The sequence below is a fragment of the Nymphaea colorata genome, chromosome 1 (genome assembly GCF_008831285.2).
Source record: "Nymphaea colorata isolate Beijing-Zhang1983 chromosome 1, ASM883128v2, whole genome shotgun sequence".
Lineage (NCBI taxonomy): Eukaryota > Viridiplantae > Streptophyta > Magnoliopsida > Nymphaeales > Nymphaeaceae > Nymphaea > Nymphaea colorata.
Genome location: NC_045138.2, coordinates 8,872,070 through 8,886,590, shown reverse-complemented (window position 1 = coordinate 8,886,590; position 14,521 = coordinate 8,872,070). Strand labels below are relative to the sequence as shown.

The following is a 14,521-nucleotide window of genomic DNA, read 5'->3' as shown; positions in this document are numbered from 1 at the left end:
TAAACAAAGCTAAATTTCCGTTCAGGCCTTTTGATCGACAATTTCAAAAATGAACTTAATGAATCGTTCTAAGACGAGCCTAACTTCCACCGACACTATCAAATAAGATCTGCAGGTTAGAGTATCTCATCTGCCACGTGAAAAATTGTAGCATTTGCCTATTGTCCCTTCATCTGGGAACATGTTGAGTATGTTCACTTTCAAGAGGAAAAGGAAAATATCAAACAGCTAGGCAGTAGAAAAGAACAACTCTTCTATTGATTCATAGCTGCTTCAGCCACGGAGGGCTTTCCATTCTGCATCCTTCTGCAGTGCTTCCAATTCAAACAATTAGTCCAAACAGATGAGCACCTGCCAAACACTGGCAGCTCGTCCCTCCACAGTAAAGGGAGGGATGGTCAAGTTTCCTCGGCGTGGCACTGCCTTTCCATGATGTTTGGCAGCACGAGACATTACAAACAGAGATGGAATTGACAGCCATCCAGGAAGATAATGAGAATAGTGATGACGGCTCCCAAGTACCTGCTGGGATTTGTAGCTCCAAGAAATTGAAATTCCCCATCTGAAGGCAAAGACTACCAAACAAGGGTAATTAGCGAAGGAGTCAGAAACAAACAGAGGGTGTTCAAGAGCTTGGTTCTACGTCAATATATGCGCCTGATATTCAACCTCTTCAACCAAGCTACAGAAACAGAGTAAATATCGATCACTTACAACAAAGATGTTATGTTTTGGAGGTAAATCTGCTTGTGAATTTAGAACTTCAGGTTTATTAGTCACTAGCCAATCGTGCTTCAAATGTACACTTCTACGTGGTATTAAAAAGACGTGTAAAATATACTTATGTAGGAGCTGAACGCCGCCCAATTATTGCTGGCTCTCTACCACAGCTGCTGAGCCTACACTTTCCTGAAACCAAATGAGGTTTTTACAGACGGAACACTAGACTGAGTTGGAAGCAGCTCTTCCCTTTTTCCTAACTCTACTGCCAAGCTTTTGAAATCCAAACTTAACACCTCGGTCAACCAAGTTTATTGGTGCGACCATGAAAAGATGCACATCCTTGACGGAAAGCCTCACGGGCGCAGCTGGGAGATCGGCTGCTGATGTCTCACCATGAATAGAATCAGAGACACACCCAAATAGGGTAAAGGACAGAGGCAGAGAAAAACGATGGACACTGACAAATTAAGACAAAAACTGGCGATTTGGCGCATCTCTGTAATAGGTGTTCTTTTCTTCTTCTTCTTCTCTTCCTTCCAGTGTCGCTGTTCCGTCGTCCTCACACTCTTCCGGGACCTTAATGAAGGAGACCCACTTCTTGGCCTTGCAGAGCTTGATGGCGAAGTAACCGGCGATCCCCAAGAGGGAGAAACCGCCGCTGATGATGAACACGATTTTTCCGGCCAATACCATGACGGCGACGACGAAGGCCGAGGGGATAATGCACATGCACACCAAGCCGGGGATTCCCAGCGGCACCTTGAAGGGGCGCCGGAGGCGCGGGTACTTCCTCCTCAGCCACACGAACGTGGAGAACTCTAGCAGCATCCCGCAGCTGTAGAGGAAGTTGGCAGAGGAGACGATGTTGGTGAAGTTGGTGTAAGAAAGGGCGATGGTGACGATCGTGGAGATGAGGACTCCCCACGACGGCGTGTCGAACCACTCCGATCTCTTGGCCAGGAAGGCGGGAAGGTGGCCAAGCTCCGCCATGCCCAGAAGTTGGAAGCTGCAGCTGCTCAATTGGGCCTCGAAGAGCCCCACCGCTGACATCACCGCCCCAGCCTCCACCCAGAACTTAAGCCACTTACCGGCGATCATGCCGGCCACGTCCGCCAGGTAGCCGTCCGACCACTTGTCCTGTTCGAGCTCCAGAGCGCCGATGCCAGCGAGGAGGGGTATCAGGTAGCTGGAGCACGTCAGGAGCCCCGCGAGGAGCAGGGCCTTCGGGTACGTCTTCTGTGGATGTTCGACCTCGCCGGCGACGGTGCTGGCGTTGTCCCAGTAATTGAGGTTCCAGAAGATGGTGTTGAGGTAGAGGCTCCAGTCTCTGCTCTTGCTCTGCCCGTTGCTCAGCCACCGGGAAGGCCTGATCTTGGGGATGGCGAAGAAGAGCAAGAGGATAAAGGGGGCAAGGGAGAGGGCGGCAAGGATCACGGCAGTCCAGCCGACGATGGTGAGGCCGGTGTAGTTGAGGAAGGCGAAACAGACGTTGAAGAGGGAGATGGCGAGGTAGCGAGAGAGGCCGGAGGAGAAGGTCGGGAAGACGAGCTTAAGGTAGTCGACGCATAGAACGGGGTAGGCGGCGTTGTTGATGGCGCCGCTCAGCCATTTCCACCAGCCCATGAGGAAGCCCCAGAAGGGGCCGAACGCCTCCGTGGCCCAGATCACGTAGCCGCCGTTGCCGGGGTAGGCGGTGGAGAGCTCCGCCGTGATGAGCGCCTCGGGAATGCTCCATATCACGGGAAAGATGATGAAGCCCAGAATGGCCAAGAGGGGTCCGGCCGCTTGAACGGCGGGCTCCTCGCCGAAGGGACCGCCCGATACCTCGAAGTATATTAGGAAGGCCAACGGGATAAGGGTGAGCTTCTTGCTCTTTCTCTTGCCTGATGCAGGAGGGAGAGCGTCGGCGCCGGCTTCGATGCCGAGGCCCGCGTCGGCGTCAGCGCCATCTCCCGGCAGCAGTATCTGCTGGTGCGGTTGGTGGCCCGGCCGCTGCTGGCAAGCCGTGGACGGAGAAGCGCCCATGGCTGAGCCCTTCACCACGGCCTTGCCTGGCTTGAGGCCTCCAATCTCGCCTTCATCGGCCGTCATGGCGTGATGTGTAGGTTAACAAGTGGCCAGCAATTGCCTAAATAAATGAAGGACGAGGGAGAGAAAGAGATAATTTGTCATAAAAATATCTTATATTTCCTCTCACGCCTTTTCTTTTAATTACCGATTTTTGCCTGAGAATATCAATGTATCACAACTTCAATTTCCAACAAATTTGGACGCTGCAATCGGTGACTTTTCAATCCTACTCTATTCTTTAATGAGAAGCCAAAGCTCTTTGTCATTCCCTTATCTTTAAATGGTGCCTTTTCAGCAAGATTGTTGTAATTATTTTCTGAATTGATCGGCTCAAAAAAGTTTTGGATTTGAGTTTGGCGACAGGCCAACTTTCAGAATATATATAGCATGTCACTTTAAAAAATATATAGCATGTCACTTTAAAAATAAATCTCATCTCAATTCGAATGCGATCAGTTCAATTGAATGTCATTTCTTAAATTTGAGTTATGACCGATTTCTTAATTAGTCATTCAACTTTTTCATATTCAACATTTTTAAACGCTTCTGTTGGATATCAGATTCAAAGAGAAACACCAAATTAGTAAAGAATATCTGACGAAGGGTCTCGGAGATTTTAAATGCGTGGTATGATAAGATATGTAAATAGGCAGATTTGTTTATTTATTTGCCACGAAGATTAGGTAGGGAAGGGGCTTCAAGCCTCGTGACTAGGTTGCTGTCAGCGTGTTCACGTGTCAATTAGCTTGGCACAAAGATATTTCAAGGGTGTCCAACCACCTTCTAATAATGTATTTATATATGTGTCGTTGAGAGGAGTCACCAAATTTGACTTTGACTTCACTGGTGTTACAAGTGTCGTGTGAACTACTACTAAATTAACCTGGCCGACGGAGGCTTATAAGGTCTCCTCCCACCAAATAATATGTCGACATATCTTTTTTTTAGTTAAGTTTTATCCATATTTATTTTTTATATAACGTTTTTATTGCACCCAAGTCACAACCGCACCGTCCATTTAAAAGGCTTTTCAAATAATAACCTGCTTGAGAAATCCATGAGATTTATTATTTTGAAAATTCCATAAAATTAGCAAATATATGTCTCACCCAAGTTTTCGGTGAAACTTGGTAATCAAAAGTAATTACGTTTGGATCATTAGAGGAGGTAATTATATTTTGGATGAAACCGTCCCCAACAATAATATGGCAAATAGAAGTTGTAATGAGAGAAAAATATCCAATAATTACTGTTAAAGCCATAGCTGCTTTCATTGACGTAACTAAATTTTCAATCACTATGGCATTTTCAAATAGTCAACGTAAGGGTTATGTTTGAAATCCGGTTCAATCTTTAGGAGATATTCATGGCATGTCCATGCTACCAAACACCCTTAAAGATCTTGTAAAATAAAATTGAACTCCTTTGCAAGCTATTACTTCACCTATAAAATAGCTTTAAAGGCATAAACACATAAAAATGGAAAGAAAAAGTTGGAAGGTTACAAGGATTGAGACGCAAACTCTATCCCTCTTTATTCTTAAAATGAGAATTTCTTATTTTTTGTACATTAAGTAATATAAGTCGGTGCGATTGATATATCAAAAATTTATAGGACTTGGAAGGGAAAAACATGCAGATGGGATTTACAAGTTACAATTTTTTGAACTTTTGATAAATGAGGTCTCAGCTCATAAAATCTAATTCAGAACCAAATTGCCATGAATTTTTTTGTTTTTATACTTTCAGTATTTGTATCGATCTGTTAATTGGATTATATAAACAACAAAAAATAGTGAACATGTAATCGAAAATATAATATATATATATATATATAATTCATGATTCGTAAGTGTTCTTCCAAACTCATGTCTAACTGTTGGAAGCTTGGGCCCTAATATGAGCCAAAGTGTTAGACTCTAAGTCACACATAACCTATGTCGACACAACACGGCTCAGGTGAAGGTGCAAACACAGGTACAGCCTGAATGGCTTATCCAGTACAAGTCAACACGAGTGGAGTGCGACTGACAGTACGACCATTTTATTTCAGTGTATTGCTGAAAGTTTGAATGCTTATTTTTTTAGTTTTTACTGGTCTATGTTCGGTCCTGTTTTTTGTTTTTTGTTTACTTTATATGCATCATTCATGTAGGCAATACATTATAACTTATAAATATGTAATATATAACATTCATTTATACTCTTAATAAATTAATAATAATAATAAATACTTTCACCACACCATCGCACTTTTAGAGATGTGCACCCGCATCCCACTATGTGACATAGGCTAAGCTGTCAAAATGATAAAAATAGCTCGGTGATGAAATGACGAACACCCCCATATAAAGAGAAATGAGTGAAATATAAAATATGACCCTCATAAAAAGAGATAAATACCCCAAAAGAAAAGTGTTGGGCTGCCTAACACAAAAAATGGCTTTATGGACCATTAAGTTTCACATTCGCCATTTATACCTCAAAATAAATATTTTCTTATTTTTCTCATCAGACATGTAACCTGACCGTTGAGTGATTCATGATTTTGAAAAAAGAACCGTTTTGAGAAAACAAAACTATGGACCAGCGTTAACTTGGCATCACATGGGAAAACATGTTCTATTGGGTACACAATAAGAGACTATAAAAGTTGAAATCCACCGTTCGAATCTCTCCGCCTACCAAAACATCTCTCTCCCTCTCATCTACCGTCTGAATCTCTCTCTCTCTCTCTCTCTCTATATATATATATATATATATATATATATATATATATATATTCTACATAAACTTGTTTTGAGAAAACAAAACTATGGACCAGCGTTTAACTCAGCATTACATGGAAAAACATACTCTTGGGTGCACAATAGGAGCCTGTAAAAGTTAAATCCACCGTTCGAATCTCTCTGTCTACCAAAATATCTCTCTCCCTCTCATCTACCGTCAGAATCTTGATATATATATATATATATATTGAAAATTTAAAGTTTTAATTTGATTGCACCTACAACTAAGGTTACGCTAGTTTCTACTTTTAGTAACGAAACTTTGGGTTACAAATAGTGACAAGAATTAGCAACAAAAATTTGCGTTACTAATTTCTTTTTCTTTTTTTTTCTTAAAACCTATGGTTGCTTGAATTGGTGTCACTCCTATTACATTTACAATTACATAAGGATCAAAGAGTACAAAAGAACTAAATGAACAACAAATAATACAACTAAGTGCATTCACACAAATTTGTTGTGGGAATACTCTGTAGTTAAATTAAAAAAAAGTTTGACATGAATAATCTATCAATTCCTGCAGTCAACAGTTTTAGAGATTCTTGATCTTCTTTCTTTTCTATATGATGGAGAACCTATCCTAAAAATTTCTAGCTAACCATTCAATTGCAAAAAAATCATGGACAGAGGACTAAATTTCTTTAGCATCTCAAGCTGAAGGGCAAGCTCCACAACTTGATGAAAGGCATCTGAAGGAAGAGCACAGAGTCCTTCGATAATTCCCTGCACATAGAAATTTATTTAGCTTCTACAGAACAAACACTTGAACCCACAGCTTTTTTGACATGGAGGGATTGTTTGGGAGATGTGATACTATATTACTGTTTCATGCATTGCCTCAAAAGATGGGGTAGATTCATGAAACACATTTTAAAATATCCAATGAATCTAACCAAATTTTAGGTTAGATGCATGAGAAGGTAACAAATGTTATTGTTCCCAAACAGCCCCAAATAGTACCATCTAAAGCATTGTCTAAGTCAATAAAAGAAATTCTGATGAAGCAAAAAAGCTAGAAGAACGTACCATGGGGCACTAGCAGAGCCAAAAATTTTGGTTGGAGGGGGGTACCTGCTCAGTAACTTTAATGTTTTAGGAGGCACTTATTCATATAAACAACCAAATTATTAACATAAAAAAAAAAAAAAGTAAAGTTTGTGAGGCTGGCTAGCGACCATATGGCTCCACCACTGCCATGGGAGATCGCCATAGTATGTTGGTAGATGAAGACAAGGATGATTGCAAGCAGCAAAGGCGCAAGGGTAACCCCACCATCTTCTTCCCAATCATACTCTTGAGAAATGATCACCATTAGGCATTTACAAGGCATGTCTCCAGTACATATATCTAACAAAAACACAATTTAAAATGCTTGTCTACAAAACAAGCAGATGGCTTGCATGTGCATGAAAGTATAGCTAATAAAGTAGTTGTACTTTAATGAACCACAAACCAACACATTATGTCACTTGGGCTAGGGGTCTCAAACATAAGCAGGACGCTTTCCTTGATAGTTTGCACATCTTCTCTATAGGGCAATCAAGTACAACGTTATCAGCAGCAAGGACATTAGATCTAGGAGAAATTTACGTCTTATCTGTTTCAGCTGACTTGCGTAACAACTGTAGACGAGCCAACTGACTTTAAACAAGTCGAGTAAGTATAACTCGAACTTGACTTGCTCAGAAACTCGAGTTTTGTTCCGAATTCGAGGTCCATTCGGTTAAGTACAGAAGTCGAGCTTCGGTCCAGCTTAATCAAACAAGTTCGAGTCAGAGTTTCGACATCCATAAATTGGTAGAAAAGCAGCTACACCATGTGGCTACGTTGCTGATTGGCTCCGCCTAAGGGTAGGGATGAATTTCTTTCTTTCTTTCTTTCCTTCTTGAGATGAGATGAGGCTGACACTCCAAGTCATTCGTTCGGGTGTGAGCTTTACCACCATAATGTACATACATCGACAAAGGAGTACCGTCAGAATTGACTTTGACTTAAATTGGCGTATTCAATAAAGCCAAAAGTGACGTGCTTTTAAGTATTAAAATAATTTGTTCCAAGGTTCACATGGACAGTTAGTCACGAGGGTGATTTGGGTATTATAACATTTTGTGTGACCGTTAATTGATTATTTTTGCAAGTGAAATAACGTAACAAACAGTCTGTTCGCTCCTCACTAATTGGAATACTATCAACAATATATACCCCTTTCTTGTAGTGCAAGCTCTAACCCATGCAGCCCTCTATCTTGAGGTAGGAGAAAAGGAGAGGGGAGGGTTAATGGGGCAGTTAGGATCTCCTTCCCCTCACTCTAAGTGCTAAATAATTTGTTGACAGGTTGTTAATTTTTTTAGCTAATTTTTGTACATATTTATTTTTTAAATAACACTTTTAGCCCATTCTCGGTCGTGATATGGTTCAGAAACCCCGAACCATACCCCTTCCATTTAAAAGGCATTTCAGATAAAATAATAACATCCTTGAGAAATCTTTGAGATATATTATTTGAAAGTTTCAGAAAACTATCAAACATCCACCCAAGCTTGTTGTGAAACTTGATATTTGGAGGTAACTATATCCGGATCATTAGAGGTAATTATGTTTGGATCAAATTGTCCCCACCACCAATATTGGGGGAAGTAGAAGTGGTACATTTATCATTAATGAGAGAAAAAATATCAAATAATTACTATTAAAAGCTTAACTGCTTTTAATGGGTTATTAAAATTTCAATGTCTATCATATTTTTAAATAGGGGTGTTTTGATAGTCTTGAGTCTACGATACGAAATCCTTTTTATATGGGGCTCAGAGAGTACTGAAAGAACACGGAATTTTAATAAAAATTTGAAATAGTCAGTGTGTTGCCAAAGCGATTGGATGGGAGGGGGTGTGACATCAAATAATGGGATCTAAGATATTCAGTGGTTTAAATTAGAACTCAGGGAAGCAAATACTCCGAAAGACTCCGTAAAATTAAGCTAGGAGTCTAGGCCCTTCCAATGAGACATCATTTTACCAATAAAATACAACACAATTTATCCAGTTTATTTGAAAATAAGCTATGATCATGATTTTATTGATGTATGATTTTGAAAGAAATGATGACCGTTACCAAAAGTAAAGTGAAAAAAAAAAAAGGATTAGCGTTAACTCGGTCACACGTGAAAATGATGTTCCTTGGGTACACTAACAGGATATTATAAAATTTAAAATCCACCGTCTGAAATTGTTGGCCTACTAAAATCTGTCTCTCATATATATATAATCTATTTTGAAAGTTGTGTTTGGCATTTTTTTTTGCATTTCTTTTCTTTTTAGCTTTTTCATCTATTTTAATTCATCTGTTCCGTTCTTTTCTTTCTCCAACAATTTGTTCACCATAAAATTGCTAAATCATAATGACAAGCAAATACCCAGAAGATCAAAATAAAACTAGTTTGATTATATAATCCACAATTTGCTTTAGAATTTTGGAGCAGAACCCGCGTAAACGTTAGATTTTTTCATTAAGCTATTAGTTTAGCAATTAAACTACAAGAATCTGGAAACCATGAAAAATGAGGAAGTATTTAAAATAGCCCCAAAGAAAGCAGGATGAGAAGCTACCGTTGAAAACAAGTTTTTGTCCTTCGACGACTTAATCACGTCCATTCTGTCGGCAGCCATCTGCCAACCACGTGGTTTTTGGGCTTTGGCCCTCGGCCAATCGTCGGCAACCACAAATTATTTTGGAGCAGAAAAAAGAAGTGCACACAAAGGTTTTAAATATTTCACTTGTTTGCTTCCTCTTGAAAAATGCTGACAATATGGCAATAAGATATAGGACAGAGCAGCAGTCAGGAAATAGTTTTCAAATATATTGTGGATTTGTTTTGTTTGTAATTAAATCTAAATGAAAATCCAAATATACAAATATCCAAAAATAATATAGATACAGCAAAAAATATATCTCATTCAAATTTAATCCATTGACATCTCTACAAATCTAAGCAATGGACTGTTTACATATTTTCAAAAGTTTAAGTGTCTTTTTGTGAAAAAACTAAATCTTAGAAAAAGTAAACCTTTTAATAAATAACAGCTAGATGTGCAGCCCAAAAGTGTGGCCAACTGGACGGGCAGCAGGCGGCTGGCGGCAGTGCCCACACTTTTCGAATGCCACAGGGAATGGCCGTGGGGTTTTTTGGGGGTTTTATATTTCGGGCAAGCAATAAAGTCCTCTCAGGAAACACAAGTAAAGCCTAAAAGATGACACAACCAAGTTTGCGTATTGATACAACATGTCAACCAATATGCATTGGCCTATATCTGATTTCCTGTTTGAGCAGATACTTTTAGGATATCTTAAATTGAATTAACAAATAAAGAAAGATATAGACCAAATAGTGCTTATCTCCTTGAATTGAAGAGGAATTTGATGGTTTCATTCATGTTTTTGTGAAGGTTCAAACTGTGTTCCCTTCTACGAATATTGAAAAAGAAAAGAGCCATCTTTCAATAATTTTCCTCTCATGTGACAGAATAAGGTTTCCAGCTGTAGAGTTATCACATCATTTTTTTAATATAAGAAAAGGCGAAAAATTGGAAGCTCTACTTATGTGAAAAAGACTATTGTCATTAGGCAACTATTTTGTTAGCAAAAACTTGGTACATTTAGCTATCAGGGAACCTTCGAGATGAAGCAGGTCCATACTTTGGCAAATGCGGAGTTTCTATGGTCATAAAGTATTAGCATCTACATCATCAAGTAAGTACTCTTGGATACTTGATTCCAGAGCTTCTTTTCATATGAACCCTTGTAGTTCATTACTTACCGAACGCACTAAGGAGGAATCGTGCCCTTTTGTTAAAACCACCGATGGAACTCCTCTTGAAATCAAATGTGTTGGGAATATTGATCAAAATTTTAATTCAAAAGTTTTCAAAATACCAAAAGTTATATTTATTACCAAACTTAACTTAAATCTCTTGTCGGTTTCTCAAATAACAAATCATGGATGTGATATTGTCTTCTCACAAAATAAATTTTTGATACAGAACCATCTTTCCAAGAAGACGATTGGGGAAGGTTGTAGGAAAAATGATCTCTACTATGTTGATTATTTGGATCTTTCCAGCCCAACTTGCAATGTAGTCAAGAAGAGTGATATTCAAATTTGGCATCAAAGACTTGGACATCCAAGTTTAGGAAAAATGTCTTGTATCCTTTTTTTGGAAGAGAAATGTAAAGAAATGATTTCATGTGATGGTTGTATTAAAGCCAAAATTAAGGCTTTACCTTTTGGAAATAGAAAATTTGTTGCAAAAGCACCTTTTGAATTAGTGCATTCGAATGTATGGGGTCCCGCTCCTATTATGTCTAAAGGTGGTTTACTTTATTATGTCATTTTTGTGGATAATTACTCTCGTTATGCTTGGGTTTACTTTCTTAAACGCAAATTGGAAGTCTTTATGAATTTCAAAAACTTTTACAACATGATCAAAACTCAATTTGATGCAAACCTTAAAATTTTTAAAAGTGATTCTGGAGGAGAATTCATTTCCAATGAATTTGAAGAATTCCTAAAGAAAAAGGGAGTTATACACCAAAAGTCTTGTCCCAAAACCCCCCAACAAAACGAAGTCGCCGAAAGAAAACATAGACATATTCTTGAAACAACAAGAGCTATCCTTATATCAAAAAATGTTCCAAAAATTTTTTGGGCTGAAGCGATTCTAACATCCATTTACTTGATTAATAGAATGTCCTCTAAAGTTTTAGAAAATATTTCACCTTTTCAAAAACTTTTTAATTTGGAGCCAATTTATAAAAGATTCAAAGTCTTTGGTTGCAAATGTTACATTCTAAATGACAAAAATGATAAACTTTTATCTAGAGTTATTCAATGTGTCTTCATTGGCTATTCCGAAACAAAGGATACAGATGCTATGATATTGAAAAAGATAAGGTCTATGTTTCAAGAAATGTGACATTTTTAGAAGAAGAAAATGGCTTTAATGAAAATAAACCCAAGCATGAAGATGACTATTCCTTTTTATGGATAAATGATGATGATTATGATAATGATGATGATGATGTTTTGCATTCTTCATATGATGATGCTCTAAATGAGGTTGATAGCACTTATTTTAATAGACCACCACCAAGAGAAGCAAAAGTTTATAAGAGAAGGTCTCAACAAAACATCCAAGAGTCTCAACCAACTCTTAGGAGATCTCAAAGAGATATTCATCCACCTTTTTCTCCAAAACATAGAGCTTGCTTATTAGCTATTCACTCTCTTGATGAACCTTTATCTTATGTTGAAGCCAAAACTAACCCACATTGGGTTGAAGCCATGAACAATGAACTTAATGCCCTTGAAGATAATAAAGCTTGGGACATTGTGTCTCTTCTTATCGGGAAAAAGACAATAGGATGTAGGTGGGTTTACAAAGTCAAGACTAGAAGTGATGGATCAATTGAAAGGTATAAAGCTAGACTTGTTGCCAAAGGATATGCCCAAGAATATGGGATTGATTTATGAAGAAACTTTTGCCCATGTTGCTCGTATGACCTCTGTTAGAGCTCTTATTGTTGTTGCTTCTATTAAACAATGGTCCATATATCAATTGGATGTCAAAAATGATTTCTTGAATGGTTACTTAAATGAGGAGGTATACATGGACTCACCCCTTGGGCTAGATTTACCTAAAGGGAAAGTTCTTTATCTTAGAAAGGCATTGTATGGTTTGAAACAAGCTCCAAAAGCTTGGTTTGATATGTTTAGCAATGTTATGTTTAAACAAGGTTTTAAGTCATGTTTTTCTGACATTGCTATGTTCGTTAAAAACACAACTATAGGTACAATTGTGTTGCTTTTATATGTAGATGATATGATTATTACAAGTAATGATGCCAACGGAATTATGCAGGTAAAGACTTTCCTTAAGAATGAATTTGAAATGACTGATTTGGGGAAACTAACATATTTCCTTGGTATTGAAGTTGCTTATAGTAGAAGAGGATACTTATTCTCACAAATGAAGTTTGCCAATAACATTATAAGCAGATCAGGAATCACTGATGACAAGGTAGTGGACACTCCTGAAGCTTTAGGAGTGTTGACGGATCTTGATGTATGGGTCCGGGTCTGGACCCGATCCAGTGAGTCTTGGTTTGGGCATACTTATACAATTGTAAACCCTAATCTTGCAGGTTAATGAAGTTTTCTAAGAGAGAGAGAGTCTGGCGGCTAGTGGGCACCAGATCTCTTCACCCGTGGTTTTTTCCCTCTAGTTGAGGGTTTTCCACGTTACATCTGTGTTCGATCTTCGTTTCTTGTGCGTCTATTATTTCTACATGGTATTTTTCCATTGCCCTGAGAAAGGGTGTTAGGTCATGTACTCAACACCCTATTGGTAACTTTGTGTCTTACTCTACATTGAGCACTGACTACAAATGTTTTGTATCCTCCTTGTCTGTGGCTGTGATTCCCAGGAATGTTACAGAGGCTCAGAGTGACCCCAAGTGGACTTATGCTATGCAAGAAAAGATGGAAGCCTTAGACAAAAATCAGACATGGGAAGTGGTAGAGATTCCTGAAGCAGCTCATTTGGTTGGGTCAAAGTGGGTCTACACCATTAAGTACAAACCAGATGAGAATGTTGAGAGGTACAAAGCACGACTGGTGGCCAATGGGTTCAGTCAGAAATGTGGGATCGACTACTTAGAGACGTTTGCTCCTATCGCGAAAATGAAGACCGTTAGAGTTATTATTTCTTTAGCAGTGTTGAAGGGTTGGGACATGTGCCAACTCGATGTTAAAAATGCATTTCTCAACGGAGATCTCGAAGAGGAAGTGTATATGTGTATGCCCCCAGGTTTTGAGAGACCTGAAAAATGCTGTAAACTGAAGAAGGCCTTGTATGGGCTCAAACAGTCTCCCCGAGCATGGTTTGAACGTCTCAGACTTGTTATGAAGAAGCATGGCTATAAACAAGGAAATGGAGATCATACCCTGTTTATAAAGAGGATAGAGGGTAAAGTTATTCTACTGTTGGTCTATGTTGATGATATGATTGTTACAGGTGATGATGAAAAAGAGAGAGCAAGATTAAAGGGTTTACTATCTGCTGAATTTGATCTCAAGGACCTTGGCAAGCTAAAGTATTTCCTTGGTATTGAAATTGCCAGATCAGGTACGACTCTTGCGCTTAATCAAAGGAAGTACACCTTGGATCTACTGAAGGAGACAGGAAAACTGGGATGCAGACCAGCCTCTACTCCTCTGGATGCTGGGCACAAACTCAATAGCAAGGATGAAGAACTTTTGTGTGAAGAAGCTAAAGGGAGATATCAACGTCAAGTTGGTAGATTGATATACCTCACACTAGACCGGATATCACCTTTGCTGTAAATGTGATGAGTCAGTTTATGTATGCACCTACGGATGCACACTTGAAGGCTGTAGATAGAATCATGTGTTAGTTGAAGAAGAATCCTGGAAAAGGACTTCTATATGTGAAACAAAGGTCCTTTGAAATTGAAGGGTATTCTGATGCAGACTGGGTAGGCTGTGTTGACATCAGAAGATCTACTTCAGGGTACTGCGTCTACTTGAGGGGAAATCTAGTTGTTTGGAGAAGCAAGAGACAAGATGTTTGTTCCCGCTCAAGTGCAGAGGCTGAATATAGGGCTGTTGCTACTGGAGTATCAGAGTTGTTATGACTAAAGATCTTGCTGACTGATATTGGGATAGAGACTGAAGAGCCTATGAAGATGTATTGTGATTACAAGTTTGCGATTAACTTGGCTAACAATCCAGTGCTTCATGATCGAACAAAGCATGTTGAGATTGACCGTCACTTCATCAGAGAAAGAATTGATGCCAGGGAGTTAACATATTACTATACATGAACTCTGAAGATCAAACTGCTAATATTCTGACAAAAGCTTTA

At 38.9% G+C, this 14,521-nt stretch overlaps 2 protein-coding genes across 5 annotated transcripts in view; both read right to left on the bottom strand.

Annotated features, from left to right (window-relative positions):
* Positions 1-813: 813 nt before the first annotated feature.
* LOC116264027 (probable polyamine transporter At3g13620) lies at positions 814-2,846 on the bottom strand. The gene has a single exon (XM_031643932.2). It carries the CDS (start codon positions 2,812-2,814, stop codon positions 1,189-1,191), a length of 1,626 nt encoding a protein of 541 aa, XP_031499792.1. The 5' UTR covers positions 2,815-2,846; the 3' UTR covers positions 814-1,188.
* A 3,319-nt stretch (positions 2,847-6,165) lies between these two features.
* The window catches only part of LOC116246359 (glutamyl-tRNA(Gln) amidotransferase subunit B, chloroplastic/mitochondrial-like), a 51,812-nt gene continuing 43,456 nt past the window's right edge, over positions 6,166-14,521 (bottom strand). For all 4 annotated transcript variants that reach the window (XM_050078868.1, XM_050078869.1, XM_050078866.1 and 1 more), the window contains exons 8-9: positions 6,609-6,653; positions 6,166-6,305 (exon numbers count right to left, since the gene is read on the bottom strand). In XM_050078868.1, coding sequence (XP_049934825.1) covers positions 6,618-6,653 — 36 coding nt within the window. In that variant the 3' untranslated portion in view covers positions 6,166-6,305; positions 6,609-6,617. The remainder of the gene's footprint in view (positions 6,306-6,608; positions 6,654-14,521) is intronic.

Coding starts and splice junctions, on each gene's coding strand:
- LOC116264027 (XM_031643932.2), bottom strand. CDS start 2,814: ATGACGGCCGATGAAGGCGAGATTGGAGGCCTCAAGCCAGGCAAGGCC.